This window comes from Vitis vinifera, chromosome 13 (assembly GCF_030704535.1).
Source record: "Vitis vinifera cultivar Pinot Noir 40024 chromosome 13, ASM3070453v1".
Taxonomy (NCBI): Eukaryota; Viridiplantae; Streptophyta; class Magnoliopsida; order Vitales; family Vitaceae; genus Vitis; species Vitis vinifera.
In genome coordinates, this window is record NC_081817.1 from 8,483,310 (window position 1) to 8,509,745 (window position 26,436).

The 26,436-nt window shown below is 38.1% G+C and overlaps 1 protein-coding gene across 5 annotated transcripts in view; it reads right to left on the reverse strand.

Moving 5' to 3' along the window:
• Nucleotides 1–25,761, reverse strand: part of LOC100264370 (serine/threonine-protein kinase CTR1) — a 49,942-nt gene extending 24,181 nt beyond the window's left edge. For all 5 annotated transcript variants that reach the window (XR_009467299.1, XR_009467297.1, XR_009467298.1 and 2 more), the window contains exons 1-7: nt 25,216–25,761; nt 23,777–24,078; nt 23,544–23,688; nt 23,146–23,249; nt 5,563–5,771; nt 3,188–3,625; nt 3,021–3,061 (exon numbers count right to left, since the gene is read on the reverse strand). Coding sequence is in view for 1 of the 5 variants with exons in the window: in XM_059741544.1 (XP_059597527.1) it covers nt 3,021–3,061; nt 3,188–3,625; nt 5,563–5,771; nt 23,146–23,249; nt 23,544–23,688; nt 23,777–24,078; nt 25,216–25,485 (1,509 nt within the window). In the remaining 4 variants the exon portion in view is untranslated. The remainder of the gene's footprint in view (nt 1–3,020; nt 3,062–3,187; nt 3,626–5,562; nt 5,772–23,145; nt 23,250–23,543; nt 23,689–23,776; nt 24,079–25,215) is intronic.
• Between the last annotated feature and the right edge of the window lie 675 nt (nt 25,762–26,436).

A 26,436-nucleotide genomic window follows, 5' to 3' on the forward strand; every position in this document is an offset into this window, starting at 1 on the left:
TGTATTGAAGCCCTTACTAGCAATCAAAGATGTGGTCATGAGGTAGAGGCAAAACCAATGACGACAGCAAGATCCTAGGGCAATGACAATAATAAGATCCAAGGGTGACGAGGACGCGAGGCAAAGACAAAGGTGATAGGGATGCAAGGCAAAGACAAAGCCGACAGCAAAGGGTGACGGCGAGGGCGCTGATGATGATGGAATTTTGTCTGTGGTGATTGGGTCAAAGCTCTGAAGCTTGCAATGTTGCTAGCAGCATGAACTCCTCAATGGTGAACGACAGAGAACGCAATCCTCTGTTGTTTTCGATGACACGCTCACTAGCAATAAAGGACAAAGAGTACAACAACAAAGGTTGTTATTGCTATCAGAGATGAAACTAATGACATGATCTTTTGTTTCACAATGAGTTTGTGATCTGGAGAGGGTGTGATGTAACAGCATGGTGACAACAACCACTTTGGTGTTGTGTTCACAATCTAACTTGCTGCAATGGCTTGATTCAGACAAGAGGAAACTTTAAGATGGACGATGAAGGTCAATTCTAGTCTTCAACTCGACAATGAAGACCGAAAAAAAAATCTTCTCTCCCCGAATTTACGAGCCTAAAGCTCCAATACCATGTAGAAGAGAGATGGAAGGAATATAAGGCAAAAAATTCTTTTCCTTAATTTTTTTTTGTACAAAGACGCACGCACACACACACACACACATATATATATACAAAAAATCCTAGCACCTAACTTAGGAACTTTCCTAACTAAATTACAACAAATCCCTTTGATCATGGGGTTACCTAATTCTCTCTATAAAATCACAACTGCCTTAATTCCATTCTTCCACAGCCTATGATACTAGGATCTTACAACTTCACCAACCGTACCTGTGACATAGGTCTAGTAATGAGTTCCTTATTGGATATTCCTACTTTGCTTTGGATCTAGCTAGTTGATTTTTTATTGATCTTTTTTTTTTTTCCAAATTTCTTAGCAAATAATTACATTAAGAAAAAGAGAGTTTGTTGGAAGTTAACTTTTATAAAAATATTTAAGAATAAGAAAGAAAAGACAAAGATAGAAGAAGAAAAAAGAAAGGTTTCTATCAAAGATATCCTTTTCTTTTAGGAATATTTAATTGATTTTTCTTTGTTTTTCCCCACCATCATGTTATATCCAATTGTCTATATCCATTATTAAGATTCTTTTTAGCCAAATCCCCCTATTTTGAAATTCGTAGGTGTAAAGAATTAAATTAGACACCTAAACACATGCCCGTACCCAATACCCAAACATAAACCCCTACAACATAAGTATTATTTAACAACTATGATACCCAGATCCTTCAATTTCACCCAATGTACCTATATCAACACAACATGGGTGTAGGTATGAGATCCTTGTTAGACACTCCTATTTTACTTTAGGTGTGACTATTTGATTTTTTCATCAATATCCTTTTATTCTTTCATAACTTTCTTAAAAAGAGTAAGCCGAAAAGTGAATTTTTGTAAGAATTCTTAGGGAGAATTGAAAAAAAAAAAAATTACAAGGAAAATATGGAAGCTTTTAAAATGGATACTTTCACTTCTAATTTATTTTTGATTGATTTTTCTTTTATTATGTCTTACCCCAATACCCATGTCCCTTCCTTTTAAACTGAACCTCGTAACTTAAAATTTGAGTTGTGAAGGATCAAACACCTAGATGCAAGCCCACATCCAACACTCATACTGAAACCCATGCAATATAGGTTAACAAATATAAATACATGCAAAGGTACAGGGAAGTCAAGCTACATAAACCTAAACATTTCTACACCACATTTTTCTCCTTTCTTCTTTATTTATTTATTTATTTGTTCCTAACCTTAATCCTAATCTCATAAGGTTTTATTCCTAATTGAAACAAATAATTATTTCTGGTTGTTTTAGGTGTTTTACAGTTTGATGGTTTCATAGAAAGTCTTCTTACCTTGTGTTTGGTTACTAGATATTCTTTTTATGACAAGGGAAACCAACAAGTCTCTCCCTTCAAAATCCCAAATGCGTTGGGATTGACTTTGCTAAGTTCATTTCCCTACTTTTTAAATTTTCAAATAAATCCTGATACCTCATTACAAATGGTATGATGTGGATTTGAGCCTCCCTTAGCAAGAAACAAACTAAACCAAATGATGCAGGATCTTGAAAATTCTAGACACCCTGAAAAGAAACACAAAATATGTGAAAACTTTTACAAATTCTGATTCCCTTCCCCATAGGTTAAGAATCTTATTTAGAAACTAAATAATATATATATATATATATATTCTAATATGATAAGAAGACTAAGAAAAAAAAAGAAGCCAGACAAAAAGTCAACCACTAATTAAATTAGAACCTTAAACAACTAAAGTAGAAATTTAAACTAATTGTGGTACCCAAGAGGAAGCTTGTCCCAAATCAAGGCTTAGGCATTAGAATCAGTATTTCCCCTTCTCTTACAAGTCTTCAAAGGACATTCTAACGTTGATTCCCATCACTAAAGTACCATATCCACATTAAAAGAAATAAATGAAAGACAATAGTGTTATTCTCTTTCATCATAAGATTACAAATAAATCCAAATCCCAACACCAGTATTTCTGCCAAGCAAATACAAAGAAAAAGGGATCCATGCAACAGGCCACAAGAACTTCTAGCTACCATGACTCGCAACTTTCCTCATAACTTAATGAATTCAGTCAGGGTAAGTACTTTTTTTCAAGAGTCATTTAACTCAATTCAGAAGAAACAACTGCTATATCATCTCCAATGCAAGTATCTGACTTCATTTCATGAAAATAAAGGGGAAAAGGAGGGGGTTAAAAAATTGATTCTGCATGCATATATTCAATTTCAGAACAATGTTTTCTGAAAAGAAATAAAACACACATGAACTTAACAAAATAACCATATCAATATTAGACAAAATATTCATCTTACTGAATGTACCAAACTATTCCAAACTGCCAAGTAAGAATATAGGGAAAAAATTTCTTACTGAATCACGCCACTTAGCACGATGAACAGTTCCAAACGAACCTGAAATGCATTACACCAATACTGTTCATTTACAATGTTATCCCATTGGAAACAGATTGCAAGCATGAAAAAGAAGTTGAAAGTCAATGGTTTGTAAGCTTTGCAGTCTGTGATGGTCTGTCTTACCTGCTCCAATGTTCTCCTTCAAAACAAGTTCACTCCACGGAATCTCCAGATCCTCCTCTACAAGAGAATATTTTAGACTTGATCTACTTGTTACTGAGTGATTCTTTTCCATGAACCCCAGATTCTTATTTGTACCAGGCCTTGGCCTAGGAAAGGGCAAAATAGGTTGAACATCTCTATTACCCATTGGTAGGATGTGACTTGGTCGAACTGCACCTTTGACCAAGTGTTTTGAGTTTATGACATTTGGCAAAGGATTGAACGAGTTTTGCATCTGGGGATCTCTATCATGGGATACAAGTCGTGCAGTCCTTTGGGGCAGAAAAAGTTCATGGTGGTTATTTGAAGTTGATACCAGGTTCTTGCTCTCAGTGTAACTCCTATCAAAAGGTTTAGGGAACCGTGAATCTGAGTTATCATCTTGTCCAACAGCAGCACCTACACGATGGGGAAAAAGAAAACCAAATAAATTACTTAAAAAAAACAAAATATATAAACCTTTGTGAAGGTGAATGACAGTTGCCTTGCATTCATTATTACTATTTGAGAATGATACTCCTGATTTAGCTTTTTCAATGACATGCCTACTCCATCAGAGGCACCTATGTTGCAATTTATCAATTATTTTGTTTTGAACTTGCCAAAGGATGTAGCATCCATGTTAGCATCCTCTTCAAAGATGATACTAACTTAACCATACAGAAGCATCAAAGTGCTATATGAAGGCTTAACATTTATCATACAACCACCTTTACATCAAGCATCAGAAATGCATCTCAGACCTTCATAATATGTCTGATAAAATAAGAAGCACTTGTTTATCCGTTGTTCTAAGGTCAAATCATATAAAATAAACACTGAATCTGTTTGGCACTAATCATGATATAGGTAAATGTTTAAAAGTTAAAACTCGGTCGATGGCTCACAGAGCAGCAGTTCATAACAAGAAACCAAATGGTTTGAAATATTTTTTTGGGTGTTTTGGAAGGAAATTATTATAGCAACAACGGAGATGATCAGTTTAGAGGGCATATCTTCTGAACAACTCAAGTGTTAGCATGATTTTCATGAATACTTAAGGAAGAAATAAAAGTAATTAACACAATATGAAATTATATCAAACAAGCCGCCAAAGCATGTTTCAGGTGGGAAGAGGTTCAGATGGGGATGGAAGGCTCCAGGCTCAATTGCATGTACCAAAAAGGAAAATTGCATAAATGAACAAAAAGGAAATTATGCATGTAAAAATAAAAATAAAAGAAAAGAAAACCAACAGTGATTTAGCACCGTCAAAAGTTTTATTATTGTTTCCTGGCCACCATTCATTGGTGGAGATTAACTTGTGAGCAGAGGATTCCTCTTTAGTGGAGGCCTTTGAAAAGCAGACTCACTGGTCCATTTCCATTGTCAAGAAGAAAAAAGGCTTCAACAATTGCAGTCTAAAGCATTTTAAAGTCTTCTCTAATCTCTTAGCTATGATTAACATTAATTGTAATTTTCTATTCATTTTTTGGGAAATTTATTTTCTTCATTTTACTCATATTTGAAATTATGTTCTCTGTTTAATTTCAATTTCCAACCTTCTAACAAGCTTTTAAAGAAAACTAAAATTGAATAAAATTTGGTTACATTTAAACCATTAACCAGCTTGTTAAAAGAGACAATTATTCCAAATTGGCTGAAGTGTCCATTAATCATTTTCTTTTACTTTCCTAATGACTCAAGATTGAAGATATTTGTTCTCTTTGAATTAGTATGGGTTCTCCCAAGGTCAGTGCATCAAGATGCTTTTAGGGTGGGATAGGAAGTTTGTCAGGAAGAACAGGAGAAAGTTGTGGACAACCCTCTTTATTTGGCATCATGTATTTAGATACAGCAGAACAGGACAAATTTTGAAGAGGTCAAATTTAATGGTTTTCAAGGTACAGTAAAATCATCCTCTGGTAGGAAGGGCTTATTTTCTAGACTTCATTAACAAATGCATTCTTTCCCTCTGGATGTTGTTCATGTACTTCACATGTAAATTGGGAGTGGCAGTTGCATGCCCTTTGGCATCTTCTAGTATGTTTTCTTACTTATAAAAATAAGTCACAATTAAACAAAAATTAAGAATCCCAGTTCTTTTCACTATGAATCATATACAATCCTTTAGTGGTGGTTTTACAGAAACAACCAGATTGCTGAAGACAAATATCAAGAGCACAAGAATGAAGATATGGTACATTTCAAGAAAATATAAAAATAAATCTCTAAACAGACAGGGATGAATATGGATGTAATAAATATTCTGGAATAGAATACACGCATGAAGAAACTCTTATCAGAACACTTACAGAAATTGCAAAATATATGGAAATAAGTAACAGGGGAATCACCTGAGGAAGGATCATCAAATGCAATATTAAGTGATTGACAGTCAAAGAAATACAGTCTGGCCAATATCCTGAAGTCCTCAGCCGTTTCAACCAATTTAAATCTTGGATGGCATAAGGGCGAAGAAACTAAGATGGAAGATGTACCATTGAGCAAGGAATCAGGTGAGCACAGAGCACCCGGATTACACATCAAATCAACCAAATACTCCCTGGGAAAGTACATAAATCTTTTTATTGACTAACATAAATAAGAAAGAATTCATCCTATATCGTGAAAAATACAAAATAATAGACATTCAATTAAGTTGTAAGTATTACACCAAGGACCTATCAGTTCAAGATTCAAGAAGATCCAAAGAGACTTTTTGCGGGGAGGGGGCGCATTACAGAAACGACCTCATTTGGTTAATTAGACCATAGTCTTCTTGGAAAAGAAGGATGGGGGTCTTAGACTCAGCCTGGAACAAAGCTTTGCTCGGTAAGTGGAATTGGAGAAATTGCTAATGAAAGGGAGTCCTTTTGAAAACAAATCATAAAAGGGAAGTTCTAAAGAGAAGGGGGGCGGTGTTCAAGAGAGTGAGAGAAGGATATGGAGTGCAGGTGTGGAAAGCCATCAAAAATGAATGGGAGGGTATAAAAAGGTGGTCTTGTTTTTCACTTAGGAATGAGAGAAGACTTAAATTTTTAAAAGTATTATGGTGCAAGGATTTAACCTTGGAAGAAGCCTTCCCAAACTTATTCTCTATTGCATCTGACAAAGATGAATAGCTAGTGGAAGCATGGGAGCAGGTTGGCAAAGGGGTGGTTGAAGCCACGACTTTTCAAGGCAGTTTAATGATAGGGAGCTTAATGAAGCAGATATTTTCTTACAAAAATTACAAACTTTGTCAATTAAAAGGGAAGTGGAGGATAAATTGAGATAGCATGAGTCCAAGAGCAGCAATTTTTTTGGTTTGATCCCTCTATTCATCCCTCTCCATGAAAGATAAAGAGCCTTTCTTGGCAAGTGTAGTGTGAAGCACATGGGCACCAACAAAGGTCAATCAAGAAGCATCTTGGGAAAAAATTCTAACTCTTGACCAGCTCAGAAGAAAGGGATGGACTTTGCCAAATAGGTGTTATTTGTGCAAAGGCAAGGAAACAAATGATCACTTGCTTCTACATGGATCTAAAGCAAGTATGTTGTAGCACCTAATATTTTCTCTCTTTGGAGTGGTTTGGATGATGAAATCTTCAATTAGAAGGAATCATTTGGGTTGGCACAGCAATTTCATGGGAAAAAATGGAAAAAAAAAATTGATCTATAAGACCCCCTCCTTGTGCTTGTTTTGGACCCTCAGAAAGGAAAGGAATAGAAGGTCTTCTAATGATACTGAGCAATCAGACCAAACAATCAAATTTGAATTTTTATGTACTTATGGGTTAGGGGTGTACATGAGGATCACACAATGACTATGACTGATTTTGTAGAATGGTTGAGCTTCAAGTAAGGAGACAGGTTTTGTTTGTTTATGTCCCTCTTGCATACACTAGGCATCTATTGTAAACATTGTGTGTACTATGAAGCACCTCCTCTTAGCCACTTCTAATATATTTTCTCATTCCAATCAGAAATTTTTAAAAAAAAATTACACCAAGGACTTATCAAGATATAAGGCATTAATTCTTCAAAAAAAAGAGCCAATTTGAACTTCGCTTTCTCGTGATCTTTCAAAGAAAGCTGGCCAACAAATAAAAAAAAATGGAAAAACAGAGTCTTCTTTTCCTAGTGGGTTCAATGAGAGCACGAAGTGAGACATAAGACAGAGAAGTTTAGGGTTTGTCAGGGAGAGATTAGAGCTCTTTTTAGACAGAGAAAAGAAAATGAGTACAAGAGAAGAGGGATGAAGGCTGTCCTGGTCTAGGCTGCAGTGTGCAAGCAACTGACCATGCTAATCACCATGGATTAAAATTTCAGCTTGTTGATACCCAAACATCTTAGAAATTTTTCAGTTATCAGTGGTGGCCAATACAAAAATGGGAGACTCGTTTGGTGGGCTGTGGGCTACTTAAACCCCTGTTTGGTGGGCTGATGTGGCCCATTGAAAAATCGGTAATATAGCTATAAATGCCTCAAAAAAATTGGCAATAAATTCAGAAAAATCTGATAAATGCCAAAAATTGATGAAACTCAGTAGGTCTAAGTTTCAGCTTTAAAAATTCAAGACGGGGGAGGGATTTGGAACTCAAACTCAAACCTCCAATATGGAAAACAAGGAGCCTAACCATCAAGGCATCTACACCCTTTGTTAAAATATATGCATATATCAAGAAACTAAGAATACTTCAATCGTATATTTTTTATATAATTGGGTCCCTATTTAATGTATACACAGAGAGAAAAATATGGAAAAAATAAAAATCAAACCAAACATTTAGCCTAAATATCTTCTACCACAATATCCTACAAATCACCCCCAAAATCATACGGGATTTCCACACTCCCTCTCAAGTTGGATCATAGATATTAATCATGTCCAACTTGCAAATAAAATCTTCAAAGCTAGATTTCTATAACCCCTTGGTGAATGTATCTATCAATTGTTCCCTTGCAGGGATATAAGTCATGCAAATAGTCCCCTTCTCAATTTTTTCCCTTATAAAGTGTCTATCCACTTTTATATGTTTGGCCTTGTCATGCTGAACAGGATTATAAGAAATACTAATGACGGTTTTGTTGTCACAATAGAGTTTGATGGGGAGTTCCACTGTAATGTGTAGTTCTTCCATCAGTTTCTGCAACCATAGTCCTTCACACATACCTTGTGCAACTGCTTTGAATTCAGCCTCAGCACTGCTTCTGGCTACTACACTCTACTTCTTACTTCTCCATATTACTAGATTTCCCCAAACATGGGTGCAGTAGTCGGTAGTAGACCTTCTGTCTTCTGCTGATCCCGCTCAATCTGCATCTATATAGATCTCTACCCTCTTTTTTTTTTTTTTTTGATAAGTAAAAAAGAAATGCATTAAAGAAGAGGCAAAAAGCCACAAAGTATACAGGGGATATACAAGGCGGCTAAGGCCTCTAGGAACAACAAAACCAGAAAGGATTCACCTTCCCTTAAGTGGATGCTACCCACTCCAAAAAGCCTATAAGGGAGAGAGACTCCTCACCTAAATACAATTTGGCTCAACTTCATAAATTACAAACAGAAAAATTCTTTAGTTTCTAGATATTCAACACACCCCCCCCCCCCCCCCCAAAAGTTAATCTATTCCTCTCCTTCTAAACCGTCCAAAATATACACAACGAGATGGATTTCCAAACCTTTTTCCTTTTCTTCCCCACAAAGGGGCTCCTCCAGCTAGTTAAGACCTCCTTTACAGCTTCTAGAAAGACCCATTTTACATCTATTAACCCAAGAACAATATCCCACAAGGCTCTAACCACTATACAGTGTATAAGAATATGATTTACATTTTCTTCTTCACAACCACACAAAAAACAGCAATTAGGAAGTTGCCCCCCTCTTATCTAAAGCCTATCCAGAGTAAGCACCTTCCCCCACGTCGCCTCCCAAGCCAAAAAAGCGACTTTAGTTGGCACCCTATCCACCCAAATACACCTTGAAGGAAAAACGGTGTCATTAGGATTGGCCAGCAAACTATAAGTTTCCTTGACCCTGAACTGACCATTTCTTCCTCCCCTCCAAAGAACTAAGTCTTCCTCTAAAGAAGGCCTATGACCCCTCAAAACATGGAGCAAATCCCCAACCATATCCAACTCTCAATCATTTAAATCCCTCAAAAAATTTAGATTCCAACCTCCTTGACCAGAATTTTGATCCCACATTTCCTCAACCGTTGCATTCCTATGAACAACCATGACAAAAAGGTGAGGGAAGCAGTGGCACAACGCTGTACCAGTACACCAAATATCTGTCCAAAATCTGATTTTGGTGCCCTTCCCAGCTAGAAACACCATGTTATCCCAGCACCAAACAGATTCTTTCAAGATCTCCTTCCACACCCCTACTCCAACTACCCCATTAGCCTTCTTTGACCTCCATCCAAGGCCCTCTTGCCCATACTTCGTCGTGATCACTTGTTTCCAAAGATTATCTTTGTTGCAAGCATACCTCCATATCCACTTACCAAGTAAGGCTTTGTTCAACAGGGCTAGCTTCCTTAGGCTTAGCCCACCCTTGTTCTTGTCTGTACAAACCACCTCCCATTTAACTAGATGAGTTTTCCCCTCCAAGTCCCCCCCACAGGAAGTCCCTTTGCACTTTCTCTCAATCTTAGGCATACGGAAAATAGACATTTGATAGATTGGCATGCTAGCCAAAGTGCTTTTTATGAGAGTGATTCTCCCCCCTTTGGAAATATACTACCGTTTCCAAAGCGCAAGTCTCCTCCTTACTCTCTCTTCCACCCCATCCTACATAGAAGGAGCCCTATTAGGAGCCCCTAGAGGAAGACCCAAATACTGAGAGGGCAAGGATCCCACCCTGCAGCCTAACTCTACTACCAACTCTTCAATCTCATCCACCTCACCAACTGGGATAATTTCACTTTTGGCTAAGTTAATCCTTAAACCTGAAGCAGCTTCAAACCAGAGGAGAATCCAACTTAAATGAGTTAGGTGCTCTTTACTTGCCTCACATAATACAATTGTGTCATCAGTAAAGAATAAATGGGAGATGTTCAAAGTAGATCTACTACCACCCCGAATGCTACACCTTGATAAGAATCCCCCCTCCACAGCTCTCCTAATGAGAACATCTAGCACTTCCATTCCCATAACAAAGAGGTAGGGAGATGGGGGATCTCCTTGTCTAAGCCCCTTAGTGCTTGGGAAAAAGCCAGCTAGAACCCCATTAACCAGAACTGAGAATTTGGCTGAAGACAAGCAACTCCACATCCACCCCAACCACTTAGATCCAAAGCCCATTTTTTGCAAGACCTTCAACAAAAACTTCCAATTGATGTTGTCATAAGCTTTCTCAATGTCCAATTTGCAGATAAGCCCTTCTCTTTTCTTTTCTGCCACGAGTCTATCACCTCATTTGCAATTAAGGATGCATCAAGAATTTGTCTTCCCGTCACAAAGGCATTCTGGGTAGTGGAAACCACCTTTCCTACCACTTTCTTAAGCCTGTTAGCTAGCACTTTAGCCAATAATTTATAAAGCCCCCCCCCCCCCAAAAGGCTAATAGGTCTAAAGTCTCCAAGATCCTCAGTCCTAAGAAAAGTAGATCTCTACCTTCTTACTGTCACCCTTCTTAAAGAATAGTCCTCTCCCTAGAGAACCCTTTAGATATCTGAGGATCTTATACACTACTTCCAAGTGACTTTCCTTTGGTGAATGCATGTACTGGCTAACCACGCTTACGGCGAAAGCAATGTTTGGTCTAGTGTGAGAAAGGCAGATCAATCTACCTACTAGTCGTTGATATCTCTCTCTATCCACGGGTTTTCCATCGCTTTTCGTCCTTTTTCTTGCCCTGATAGGGGTATCGCTTGGCTTGCAACCAAGCATGCTAGTCTCAGTCAGCAAGTCAAGTATATACTTTCTCTGGGAGATACTAATTCTCTTCCTTGATCCAGCAACCTCCATTCCTAGGAAATACTGCATTTAACCCAAATATTTTACCTCAAACTCTGTACCTTCTTCAACCTCTCCACTTCTCCTGTGTTATCTCCAATGAGAATGATGTCATCGACATACACGATTAGGATGGTCATCCTTCCATCGTTGGATTGTTTGAAAAACATAGTATGATTCGACTGTTCCTGTTCGTATCCTTGGTTCTTAATTACCTTTGCAAATCTATCGAACCATGCTCTTGGAGATTGCTTGAGATCATACAGAGATTTCTTCAATTTGCATACCCCGGTTTCTTCTTCTTCCTTACAAAACCCTGGTGGTAGCGTTATAAACACTTCTTCTTCCAGCTCACCATTCAGAAAGACATTCTTGATATCAAACTGATGGAATGGCCAGTCTAGGTTTGCTGCCAAGGATAAGAGAACTAGTATGGTGTTCAACTTTGCCACTGGTGCAAATGTCTCGGTATGGTCGATGTCGTAGATCTGAGTGAACCCCTTTGCAACCAGGCAGGCTTTGTATCATTTTACTGTGCCATCTGCCTTATATTTCACTGTGAATACACATTTATAACCCACTAGTTTCTTCCCTCTTGGCAAAGTCATCACTTTCCAAGTCCCATTTTTTTCCAATGCCCTTATTTCTTCCATCATTGCCTCTCTCCATTCTGGAATCTCCAAGGCTTCTTGAATGTTTTCAGGAATCTGGATTCTATCAAGGTTAGTTGTAAAAGCACAACACTTTGCAAAAAGAGCATTATAAGACTGTGGAAATATGGGATTATGATTTGTAATTAAGTGCCAAGATTAGAGGGATTGTGTTAGGATACTTTCTATTTTTATGGATGAGAGAATCTCTCCTTGTGTTAGGATACTTTCTATTTTTGTGGATGAGAGAATCTCTCCTAATTAGTTATTGTTTCCTTAGAGACAGTGATTGTGCATATTATATGGCTTAGATTAGGAATCCCACTTGTATATATATAGGTCACTTTGTATTCAGTTTTGACACAGAAAAAAGAAGAATATTTTCTTCATGGTATCAGAGCATTCAGATCTGAACCACGTATAAAAAAAAAAATCATCTTTTTCCATGGAGAGCAGAACGGAAGGATCAAACTCGGAGGTGACGTCCAAACCTGAAGCAGTTCACTCCGGCAGTGCCAGCACCACAGACGGCATCATTCTTCCCATAACAGGTCATAAACTCAATGGGCAGAATTTTATTTAATGGGCTCAGTCTGTTTGGATCTTCATCTGCGGGAAAGGTAAGGAAGAATACCTTACGGGAGCCATTGTTCAGCCGAAGGAAGATGATCCAGGATACCGAACCTGGAAGTTGGAAAATAGTATGGTGATGTCTTGGTTAATTAACTCTATGACCAATGACATAGGAGAAAACTTCATGTATTATGGCACAGCAAAGGAGATATGGGATGCAGCTAGAGAGACCTACTCCAACATCGATAATACCTCGGCGATTTTCGAAATCAAGAGTATTCTCCAGGATCTTCGACAAGGAGATTCAACTGTTACCGAATATTTTAATATCCTTTCACGGTATTGGCAACAACTCGATATTTATGAAGAATTGGTTTGGAAGTGTCCCGAAGATGGACTCCTATACAAGAAGGTCATTGAAAAGGAACGCATCTACAAATTTTTACTTGGCCTTAATAAGAATTTAGATGAGGTACGTGGAAGAGTTCTAAGTATTAAGCCATTACCTAGTGTTAGGGAAGTTTTTTCTGAAATTCGCAGAGAGGAAAGCAGACAAAAAGTGATGTTGGGAACCCAAAATTCCTCCAAAAATCTTGAGAACTCAGCTCTAGTTGCACGAGGAACCCAATCCAACAACAACAACCACCAAACAAAGAAGAATCGTCCATGGTGCGAGCATTGTAGAAAACCTGGACACATGAAAGAGACTTGCTGGCATCTACACGGTAAACCTGTTGATTGGAAACCTTCTCGGCCACAACAAAACAAAGAAGGCCGGGGTTACACCGCTACAGCCGAAGAAGACACATCTGGCACTAGCTCAAATCCTGGACTGTTTAGCAAAGAGCAATTGGAGGCACTACAGAAAATGTTCCAACAGACTCTTCAATCAACTGGAACAACTATTGGTACCGCATCTGTAGCCCAGAAAGGTATTTTTTCCCATGCCCTAAATGTTAGACAGGAAAATCACACTACATGGATAGTGGACTCAGGAGCTTTAGATCACATGACTAGGAATCTCATGGTGTTTCATGAATATACTCCTTGCCATAACAATTCCTCTGTTCGAATTGCCGATGGAACCCTTTCTAGGGTATTCGGCACAAGTTCAGTTATTATTTCCAAGGATATTACTCTTCACTCCGTGCTCTATGTTCCGAAATTGGATTGCAACCTATTGTCTATAAGTAGACTAACACAAGATCTTAATTGTGTTACTAAATTCCTTCCTCACATGTGTGAATTTCAGGCCTTGAACTCTGGGAAGAGGATTGGCAATGCTGAGGTGCGTGTTGGACTTTACCTTCTGAGAGCTGAGGAAATTCGAAGGCTACCAATGAAGACTGCTTGTGTAGTTTCCAACCCTAGTACCAAGACGGATAGTGTTGTTATGTTATGGCACTACCGATTAGGTCACCCAAATTTTTCCTATCTTGAAAAACTATATCCATCATTATTCAATAAAAATTCCAAAAATTTTCAATGCGAAATATGTCAATTGTCCAAACATACTCGCAACTCCTATTCCATTCAACCATACAAACCATCTCATCCTTTTTCCTTGATTCACAGTGATGTTTGGGGGGCCTCTAGAATCAACAACATTACAGGTTCTAGATGGTTTGTCACCTTTGTTGATGACCACACTCGAGTGACTTGGGTATTCCTTATGAAGAAGAAATCAGAAGTGAGGGAAATATTTGAAAACTTCAACAACATGGTTCAGACGTAGTTTCAGGCAAAAATTCAAGTCCTTCGGACAGATAATGCTCGAGAATACTATCACAACATTCTTGGGTCATATCTTCTGGAGAATGGCATCGTACATCAAAGCTCATGCATTGATACTCCACAGCAAAATGGAGTTGCAGAAAGGAAAAATAGACATTTGATGGAGGTTGCACGATCCCTCATGATAGCTTCAAACGTGCCTAAACAATTATGGGGTGAAGCTGTACTCACAGCAACCTACTTGATCAACCGAATGCCTTCTAGGATTCTTCAATTTAAAACCCCGTGTCAAATCCTCCTCGCTGCATATCCATCCGCTCGAATAATCTCGTCTATCCTAATCAAAGTCTTTGGTTGTACTGCTTTCGTTCACATCCATAAGTCCCAACATAGTAAACTTGATCCGACAGCCACTAAATGCATCTTTCTCGGGTACTCACCAAACCAAAAAGGATACAAGTGCTACTCTCCAACAACCAAGAAATTCTACACTTCCATGGATGTCACTTTCTTCGAAAATCAACCCTTCTACCCCAAAACTGCAATTCAGGGGGAGAACTGGTCCACAGATGAATTCCAATTCTGGGAAACCAAAATCAGCACTACTTCTCCTTTGAGTTCATCATTGCCTCCTCAAACAGATACTACTCTTTCTGTCCCCGAAAACAATTCCTTGGATGTCCCTTTTGTCACACCTGAGTCAACTACACAAGGCAGTAAAGAGGTAATAGTTTATTCTAGAAAAAAATTAAAGGAAAAGCCCGAGAAACCTCCTCAAAAGGAGCCCAAGGACAACACTCCACCTGAGCAGAACCAAGAATTGGACTAGGATCCAAGCAACCCAAACTCACAACCAGGTAACACAATTTATGATCTAAATTCCAGTAATGACCTTGATGATCTTGATCAACCCATTGCTTTAAGGAAAGGTGTAAGATCCTGCACTCAGCATCCAATCAGTAATCATGTGTCCTATGGAAAGCTTTCACAGAATTTCCAAGCGTTCATCACTTCTCTTGAAGATGATCGTATCCCATCCAACATCCAAGAAGCACTTCAACAACCTGAATGGAAGACTGCTGTTCAGGAAGAAATACAAGCATTGGAGAAAAATGGGACATGGGAAATCTCAGAATTACCAGAGGGTAAGAGGCCTGTTGGATGCAAGTGGATATTTACCGTGAAGCACAATCCAGATGGAAGTATAAACAGGTTCAAGGCTCGACTAGTAGCTAAAGGATTTACTCAATCCTATGGCATTGATTATGAAGAGACATTTGCACCAGTAGCAAAGCTCAACTCCATCAGAGTGTTATTGTCAGTTGCAGTAAATTTGGACTGGAATCTGCACCAACTTGATGTCAAAAATGCATTTCTCAACGGAGAACTAGAAGAGGAAGTCTACATGAAGATTCCGCCTAGTATGGAAACTCCAGAAAATTCAGGAAAAGTGTGTAAACTGAGAAAGTCCCTATACGGTCTAAAACATTCACCTAGGGTCTGGTTTGATCGACTGACTAGAGTTGTGAAAAAACATGGGTTCATCTAATGTCAAGCAGATCACACACTGTTTATGAAGCACTCTAAGGAAGGTGAAATGACTTTGTTCATTGTCTATGTTGATGATATTATAATTACCAGAGACAATGAAGAAGGGATAGGGAATCTCAAGAAGCTGCTAGCAAGAGAATTTGAAATCAAAGATCTTGGACAACTCAGATACTTTCTTGGCATGGAAGTTGGCAAAACTAAGGAGGGAATTGTGGTCACGCAAAGGAAGTATGTCCTTGATCTACTTCAGGAGACTGGAATGCTAGGTTGTAAGCCAGTGGACACGCCTATGGATCCTATTGGTAAGATTGATAAAGATAATGACAGTCATCCAACTGACAAAGACAGGTACTAGAGGTTAGTAGGAAAGTTGATCTACTTAACTCACACAAGGCCCGATATTGGTTTCGCTGTGAGCATGGTAAGCCGCTACATGAACAATCCCACTGAAAGACACATGAAAGTCGTATACAGAATTTTACAGTACCTTAAAAAGAGCCCGAGTAGAGGACTCTACTTCAAGAAAACCTCAAGTAGGGAAGTTGAGGTATTCACAGATGCTGATTGGGCAGGATCCTTGACAGATCGGAGGTCAACTACTGGGTATTGTTCCTATGTGTGGGGAAACTTGGTGACTTGGAGAAGCAAGAAGCAGTCCGTAGTGGCGAGAAGCAGTGCAAAGGCAGAATTCAGGGCAATGGCTCATGGGATATGTGAAGGAATGTGGCTCCAAAGAATACTCAAGGAACTTGGAATTATATCAAACTCCACTCTGACAGTTTTGTGTGATAACAAGGCTACCATAAGTATTGCAAAGAATCCAGTTCAACACGACAGAACCAAGCACGTGGAGATAGACTGTCACTTCATCAAGGAGAAACTTGAAGGGGGAACAATCAGACTTATGTATATTCCTTCAAGTCGTCAAACAGTAGACATTCTGACAAAGGCACTTCCAAAGGCCACCTACGAAAACATGAAAAGCAAGTTGGGAATGCTAGACATCTACAACCCAACTTGAGGGGGAGTGTGGAAATATGGGATTATGATTTGTAATTAAGTGCCAAGATTAGAGGGATTGTGTTAGGATACTTTCTATTTTTATGGATGAGAGAATCTCTCCTTGTGTTAGGATACTTTCTATTTTTATGGATGAGAGAATCTCTCCTAATTAATTATTGTTTCCTTAGAGATAGTGATTGTGCATATTATATGGCTTAGATTAGGAATCCCACTTGTATATATATAGGTCACTTTGTATTCAGTTTTGACACAGAAAAAAGAAGAATATTTTCTTCACAAATTTCAAGATAGGATGGAGAGTACATGAACGAGGTTGTTTCCTAAGAGCAATGGGTAAGTCATATGTTATCTGATCAAGATTGGAGCCAGACTGCTGAGGGGTTGGAACTATCACCGGTTCTGACTCTTTTAGTGCTTCGAAGGTGAGTGTCTCATTGGACTTCGATTTTGGCCTCCTTAAGTAGATGAGTGTTTCCCTATTTGTTTGTATTTTCGTATCTCCCCCTGAGTTCAAGTGTCCTTTTGTATTAGGCAAAGGGGTAGATATAAGGCATGGGTTGGATTCGAACACAGCAACATCGAGGTAGTCTAAGGTTAAGGGGGGTCTAGCTTCACTCACGGACTCCCCCTGAAGCGAGTAGTAGGGAGTATGCTCAAAGAATGTGACATCTAGGCTAACATATAGCTTCTATGAAATTGGGTCATACCATTTGTAGCCCTTTTGTGTAGAAGAGTAGCCAAGAAAGACACATTTAAGCGCTCTGGGATCCAATTTGTTCACTTAGGTGCGTGAGCGTGGACAAACACAGTGGACCCAAAGACACAAAGTGGAAAATGTGCACCGAGTCTAGAATGGGGAAAAAACTCTTGGAATTTCTGGAGAGGTGTGACAAAAGATAGGACCCTACTAAACATTCGATTAATAAGGTATGTGGCTGTCAAAATGGAGTCACCCCAAAATTGTGAGGGCATGCGAGAGGTAAACAACAAGGTACGAGCAACTTCAAGACTATGTCTATTTTTCCATTCTACAACCCCATTTTGCCTAGGGGTGTCAACGCAAGAACTTTGATGGATAATACGATTTTCCTGTAGATAATGGCTCAAGGAGTGATTGAAATACTCAGTACCATTATCAGTACGAAGAATTTGAATTTTTGGTGTGAAACTGAGTTTGTATCATAGAGTGAAAGTTCATGAAGACTGATCGAACCTCAATTTTATCAGTCAACAAATATACCCAACACAGGCGAGTGTGATCCTCAATAAAAGTAATAAACCCTTTTTTATGGGTCCTATTAGGGGTACATGAGGGTCCCCATAGATCACTATGAATCGGAGTAAATGGTATGGATGATTTATACTTAGATTTAGGAAAAATGCACGATGGTGTTTGGCAAGTTCACACACTTCACACTAAAAATCCCATGAAGCTTTATTTGAACATAGTGAAGGAAATAAATGTTGCAAGTACTAAAAACTAGAATGACCCATCCTTTTGTGCCATAACAAAAGTTCATTTTCCCCAGGACTAGATGCAGAATTACAAACAGTAGGAGGACACTGTCCACTCACATTAGCTTCGTCAAAGTAATATAGCCCCTCACATTCCTTAACACTACCAATCATCTTCCCCGATGATAGGTCCTGAAAGACACAATGAGAGGGTAGGAATTTAGTTGAGCAATTAGACTATTTGGTTAACTGACTAATAGACAGCAAATTGTAAGATAAATTAGGAACATGTAGGACCGGGTTAAGAGTAATAGACTCAAAAATACGAATACTCCCTTTGCCAGCAACTGAGGATAAAGTACCATCTGCAATTTTTACTTTTAAATTACCAACACAAGAAGAGTATGTAGAAAATAAATGATGAGCATCAGTCATATGATCAAATGCACTAGAGTCAATAATCCAGGGAGTAATATGAGACGTGGTGCTAAGTGCTATTAGAAAGGTACCTTTGTGGGCTAAAGAACCAGAGGACATAGTGGTAGAAGACTGACCAAAGGCTTGGAAATTAGAAAAAAACTTATAATTTCACAAGCTGGTCGGAATTAAACCCCACACTAGAAGCTAACTGATGATTTTCTGTGGGTGTTTTGTCTGCCTGGGTTTCAGTGGAGACCTGATGACTATGGGCTTTATTGGGCTATCTAGGCTTCCAATCCAGCAAGTGTCTTTAGTGTGGCCCGTTTTCTTACAAGCCCACAATAAGTCCTCTTAGACTGTCTTGGGCCAAATCCAACATGAAGCCCACGGGTTACAAGTGCTAAAGCCTCGAGCCCAGAAGTGATATGTTCCCGCAACATCACTTTTCTTCTGCTCTCCTCACGTCGCACCTCAGAGAAGACCTCTCGGATGGAGGGCAGTGGCCAGCGGCCAACGACTGAGAACTCTGCTCCTAACATCATCAAGCTCACGGTTCAACCCCGTTAAAAACTCGAAGACTCTCTCGTTCTCCATCTTCTTCTTAAATCGCACACCGTCACTTGTGCACTCCCATTCCTCTTCGCAGCTAAGAACGAGTTCTTGCCACAAACCCAGCGTCTCAGTGTAGTATTCCATGACTTCCCGATCTCCTTACTTCATCTGCTAGAGCCGCATCTTGAGTTCAAAGATTTGGGAAGCATTCTCGGCATCGAAGTATGTTTCCCATATTGCATCCCACACATTATTTGTCGTCGGGAGGAACATGTACGTTTTGCCAATGGCTGGCTTCATGGAGTTGATCAAGCATGAGGTGATGAAGGATCAAGGATACCAACAGGGACAGTTGGATCATACTATATTCTTCAAACAGTCCAACGATAGAAGGATGACCATCTTAATCGTGTATGTCGATGACATCATTCTCACTAGAGATAACACAGGAGAAGTGGAGAGGTTGAAGAAAGTCTTAGCCACAGAGTTTGAAGTAAAAGATCTGGGTCAAATGCGGTATTTCCTAGGAATAGAGGTCGCCAGATCAAGGAAGGGAATTAGTATCTCCCAAAGAAAGTATGTACTTGACTTGCTAACTGAGACTTGCATGCTCGGTTGCAAGCCAAGGAATATCCCTATCAAGGCAAGAAAAGGGACGGAAAGCGACGGAAAACCCGTGGATAGAGAGAGATATCAGCGACTAGTAGGTAGACTGATCTACCTTTCTCACACTGGACCAGACATTGCTTTCGTCATAAGCCTGGTTAGCCAGTATATGCATTCACCAAAGGAAAGTCACATGGAAGCAGTATATAAGATCCTCAAATATCTAAAGGGTTCTCCAAGGAAATGACTATTCTTTAAGAAGGGTGACAGTAAAAAGGTAGAGATCTATACAGATGCATATTAGGCGAGATTAGCAAAAGACAGAAGGTCTACTACCGGCTACTGCACCCATGTTTGGGGAAATCTAGTAACATGGAGAAGTAAGAAGCAGAGTGTAATAGCCAGAAGCAGTGTTGAGGTTGAATTCAAAGCAGTTGCACAAGGTATGTGTGAAGGACTATGGTTGCAGAAACTATTGGAAGAACTACACATTACAGTAGAGCTCCCCATCAAACTCTATTGCGACAACAAAGTCGCCATTAGTATTTCTCATAATCCTGTTCAGCACGATAAGATCAAACATATAGAAGTGGATGGACACTTTATAAAGGAGAAAATTGAGAAAGGGACGATTTGCATGACTTATATCCCTACAAGGGAACAATTGGCAGATATATTCACCAAGGGGTTACAGAAATTTAGCTTTAAAGATTTTATTTGCAAGTTGGACATGATTAATATCTATGATCCAACTTGAGGAGGAGTGTGGAAATCCCGTATGATTTGGGGAGTGATTTGAAAGATATTGTGGTAGAAGATTGAGGCCCCAATTAGATCTTATATTTAGGCTAAATGTTTGGTTTGCTTTTTATATTTCCATATTTTGCTCTGTGTATATGTTAAATAGGGACCCGATTATGTAAAATATACACAATTGAATATACAATTGTATTATTCTCAGTTTCTACAAAAGTCTATCAAATTGATGCAGAATTTTGAACCTAGATCAATCGAGTATCATCGTGATCAATCAAGACAATAAATTGCAACTACCTAGATCAAAACACTCTCAATTGATCAACTGTCACAGGTTGAAAATCTGAAAAATTACCTACCTTGACTAAAATTCTTTCTTCTTTAGACCCCACAAGAAACCTTAAGTGATTTTTCTATAACTACCCATCTTATGAGTTTTAGAAAAACAACTTAGCAGCATTATGAAACTTAGAGAAAACTTTCAGAGATAACTTTCCAAAAACCAAATATGCTTTGATCTTTCATTCCTAGATTTTCTAAAGAATCTTCTACAGACCTTTAGAACTATTTAACCTAGTGAAACAAATTAGGTGCTCATGAGGAGTGGTGATTCATGGATTCAAATTGTGAGGAGCAAAGCTTCATGGATTCAAATTGTGGAGTGAAAAATATAGTAAATAGAGATTTGTGAAATACCATGGCACAATATGGTTCATACTGGGGAAGTGAAACAGTAAGGATCAAAGCTGAAGCCTAGATTGGATTGGTGAGATTTGGTTGGATATCCTATATAACCTCAACTTTTAGTGGATTTGACTTGGATCAGCAGATCAAAACATGGTTTTGTCCCTAAATTTCAAGGATTCCATGTATATCATTGTCTCAATTCTTTTTCATTTTAAGTTTTATATATTGTCTCAATTGTTGAATAATCTGTTATTTAGGAATACTCTTGAATTGAACCTAGAACACTTAATTAAACTTATCTAAATTAATTCAGGTATTCTAATTAATCAGACAGAACTTACATGGCCTAAAAAATCCATAAAAATTAATTAGAATATACACCCCATTCAAGATCAACTCCATATCAAGAGACACTTTTAAGTACCATCAACTTCTAACATATTTGTTATTATTGTCTTCTTTTGAACTTTGGTAATTTCAGATACATAATTCTTTTGCAAATGTCAGTAATTCTAACATGTCAAGAATTATCAAGTCTTAAGTACCCCATGGGGCTGCATTTAACATAAGAATGTAGCTTATTAAGAGAAATTATATCTAATATATGAGGGTAAATCTTCCATTTTTTCCTAACATGCTTACTAAAAATTCAAAAAATAATAAAATAAAATTACAAAAAGAGAAATAAGATCTTCATCCTGCACCTAACTTCATTCAAGTCTCTACACCACCTTTAGATCACCCTGATAAGTTTGTACACATCTTTTCTCATTTTTCAACTTAACTTCCTGTACAAACCATAGAAGCCCTTAAACACAGCCTCACTGTTTTTTTTGGCTTCCATTTTGCCCAAGAATGTCAATTAGAGACCCAACCTACACAGCCCCACCCCTATTAGAATGGGTTTGTTAAATTCATAACTAGAGTAGGGGCAGATATGATATTGTTTGTCAAACCTAGATCAGGGTCAGGTTTGGGTTTAACCCAACTCACTTCAGTTACTTATGAAATTAAACTTGTATTACAATTTTTCCCTTTATCACTCCCCATTTTCTAGTTATGCTTATGCCGATTATAAGAAAAAGTTTTTCCCCAAATCCACTTCTAAGCATCTGCCTCCTAACTGACTACCCTATCCCCACCTCTCCATTCCTTTTCATCGTTTTAGCATGATCATCAGTATAACATCATCACCACTATAGCTGCAACATTCAACACAGCAGTCCTTCCATTATTCTTCATCACAGTACATAGCCACTTCAAAATCATTGCAAATGAGGAGGTAAGGCTCATTCCTAGGCCGATCTAATTTATGGTGGAAGGGCTCATAAGATAATTGTTAAATAATATCTGTTGATTGATAAGAGATTTATTATATCTTGTTGATTGCAAAAGAACTTTATCTTCTCTGGGTTTGTGTTGTTATGGAATTGAAATTGGGGACAACCATCACATCACATCTTTCTTTGATTTCTTGTTTTCTTCTCAACTCTCTGTTAAACTGATTTGTGTATATAAATTGACCAAATATACATTTCTGCAATTGGTATCCATTTTTTGTCACATCCTTCTTTCTTTGATTTCTTGTCTTCTTCTCAACTCTTTGTTAAACTGATTTGTGTATATAAGTTAATCAAATATACATTTCTGCATTTGGTATCCATTTTTCATCTCTGTCATCTTGGCCAAATAATAGGAATTTATGTATATAGAAAAATAAAATAAAATAACACTACCTGCCCTGCCTTGATGCAGGTTTCATCCACGGATGGGATGATATTTAGATGCTAGGAGGAAACCCAAGATAAGAGTGATCAGCCCCAAACCAGCCCCATTGAGATCCCTAATTTTACCCATTTGTATATTTCAAAACATTCTCCATAAAATAACCTTCCCAAGCTTATTAATATGTTACACTATTTAGCAGATGGCTTAAAAAAATTTCAGCTTTAATAAAAAATTCAAATAACTTCTCAACACAAATACCTTTCAGGGCCAAATCGCACAAGGCAGGAGGAAGCAACATTGCTTCTACAATATTTGCAACCCTTTGCAATCCGGCATGGTAAGTTGACTACATCTGCTAGCACCTGCGAAGATTACATTTAACAAGCAAATTAGTCTTGTTAGGCCTTCTATCAAGATTTCTACCCTACAAAAAATGGATTTATAGAGATTTCTGAGCTATGGAAAATGGAATAGATACTCAAAGTTTATTTGGCACCATTTATGATATATTGACTAAGACTAACAGAAGAGGTAAGCAAGCTAGGAAAGGAGTGCGTTGCTCCACTAAATTTATATACAACTTGAAAATACTAGTACTTAAAACAATATCATAATTTTAAGTAGCATACAAATTACAGTTACATGATGAGATTTACTTTAAATAGAAGTGCACGATGAACACACAGGCCAACAGATAAGCTTCCAATTGGAAGTACAACAGAGCCAAGGCTGTTCTTCAACATGCCAGAAAACTCCTTCCAGTGGTTGGCAAAACCATCTTCTCCAGAAGAAGCTGCACCCCTTGTGACCACAATGGAAGCTTGCGTTAGAAGACTAAAAAGACAGGAATTAATTTAAATATTGTAAAGTGGAGGGGAGTGGAAATCACCCCATGTGATTACAGACAAGGTTTGCAAGCTCATCAACCACTTGTTTTGCCTTAATCCAACTACTAGAATGACTTAGTGCCCTATTCTGTAGCTCCTTTAAAGAAGGATCCCGATGTTTATCAACCAAAACCACTTCAATTGAGAAATCATCACGAGGATCAACAGCTTTCAATGATTCAAAAGATGGGATCCGACCAGTCTCTTTCAAATCAGTGCTTATAGTCCATACATATGGGTCCATCCCATGTATCAGGTAAAATCCATCTGGAACCCTATCAATGTAAGACAGGCAGCCATTGACCTACAACACAGAAGACATAAGAACAGCATACATAAAAGCATCAATCTAATATGCAAGCATAAAGCATAAGAATAATTATTCAACTAATTATTCTTTGCTGATTTTAAGAAAGATAAAATAAAATATAAAAAACAATGTGCCATCAACCTTTCTTTTTTTTTTTTTTTTTTGATAGGTAAAACATCAATTGTATTAATAGCACCTACAGAGGTGCAAAAAAGTATACACAACGTATACAAAGATGCCAAAAAGGCCAAACATGAGTATGGTAATGAACCTTCCTTTTATATAAATGTAAAGTGAGGATGATGAACTTTATTACTGAATTAAGTTGGATTCACATAGAATCTTCACTAGAATTGACAAAAAATGCACCACTCATTGTTTCTTAAGAAAAACTTTGAAATAAATGCCCAGTGAAGGATAATAAAGAAGATGATTTGCAAGGAAGAAATAGGATGATCTAAGCTGAGCTGAGCCAAGCAAGCAAAACACTGCAAGATCTAGGTTAACAAAGTTAGCAAGCTCCAAAATATGATTGACCTTGGCTCATTTATTTCATAAAAAATCTCAAGTAAGCATCTAATCAAGTCAATAACAAGCTGAACCAAATTAGCATGATTAATTTTATAGCCTAAGGATGCTCACTGAGTCACAACTCATGAGTAAACCAAGCCAAGTAGGCAGCAGCTCAAGCTTGTCTCAAAAGTTCAGGAAGCTCTAAAATCGTATTGAATTAGCCTCTGCTCGACTCGAGCCAATCTCAAGCTAAACTCGTTAGACTTAAAGTTACTGTTGTCGATGAATCCTGTTAGTCATTAAACTCCAATAACGGGGGAAAAGAGATGACCCATGCGAGACATATAAAATGTAATCAGAGAAATGTATAAGAGTACCAAAAGAGGTAACTCAGAGCAATGGCGTGATCTTCAGAAAGGAACAAAATTTTTAACAAGAGAATTCAAAAACATTAATAACCCCCCACTCGTTTGGAAACCATATCAAACAATACCATATATGCATTCTCAAGAATTCACCCATTTCAAAATTCAATGCCCAAAAGCAAAGCAAGCACACTATCAACCACCGCATAACACTAACAAAGCCTCTCAACCCCCAATCAAACAAAGCTCGTACCCAGAACCGATGAGAGAGGTCCCTGGCAGACCCAATTGGGCGATCACCGGTAGCAGAATCCAAGAAATAAGGATCGGCGGCAGAAGAAGAATCGGAGGAGAGGCGAAGTGCGAGAGCGAGCTGCAATTGGTAGCTCTCCTCGGTCTGCTGAGCCCAGCTCTTGGAGCACGTCGTGTCTTTGGGGCTGGACCAGTGTTCCCTTCCATAAGCGAGCTGGCGGTTGGAGGTGGAGTGAATCTGTTCCTGTACATGCCTATTATGAGGTTCCATCCAAAACCCTAGAGAATCATGAAACTCCCATTCTCACAGATGCTACAATACTCTTCGATTTCATGCGCAGACTGCAGAGAGAGAGAGAGGTTGAATTAACCTAACTGCAAAGTAACCGACCTTCCACTTCAATCTTCATCACTCCGCATTCAACCTACGTCCATAATATTCTATTTTTGTCTTCACCTAAATCTTTTGCCTCTATTTTCCTCTCCCTTATGTCTCCGTCTCCGCATCTTACTCTCCCAGTCGTAAATTATTTCTAACCTAGTACATTTGATCTTTAAAAAAAACGTTACTCCCAGTTATTTATCATTAACAAAACAAAAAAACATGTCATACAAATGAACTGGTGTTGGTACATTTTGTTAATGTCCCTGTTCATTGAATCTGATTGGAGTGGTGGGTTCAGTCTTCGAATAAATAATATGGGAAAACAAGTGACACATGGGTTTTATAGAAAAGGGACTGCACCTCCACCATAGGGTCTTGCCCCACAAGAATCAAATTGTCAGTCATTCCTGCATGGGACACCACCCTCTTCACAAAATACAATAAATATAAGGAAAATGTTAGGGTATCAAGTCTTCCCTGCTTTTCAAATTTGTCATTTCCATTGTCTGAAGTTTAGACTCTCCATAACGGGTTATTTGATTAAAGAGATGAAATCAAAACTCATTTTTGTAAGTCTAATACTTAACTTTTTTTCAACTCTAAAAAATTTATAAACAAAATAAATTTACGGGATGTTATTCACCAAATGTAATACCAATAGTTATTAAGTATATTTATACCATAATTATGGGATGCAACTTGGACAGGTTATTCCAAACCTAACGTGACATTTGGACAAGTTTGAGTAATTATTTTTAATACTTAGGTTGAGTTTAAGTTAAGTATTTGCAACTTGAAATTAATTTGGGTAAAGATCGAGTTAAGGTTTGAATAATA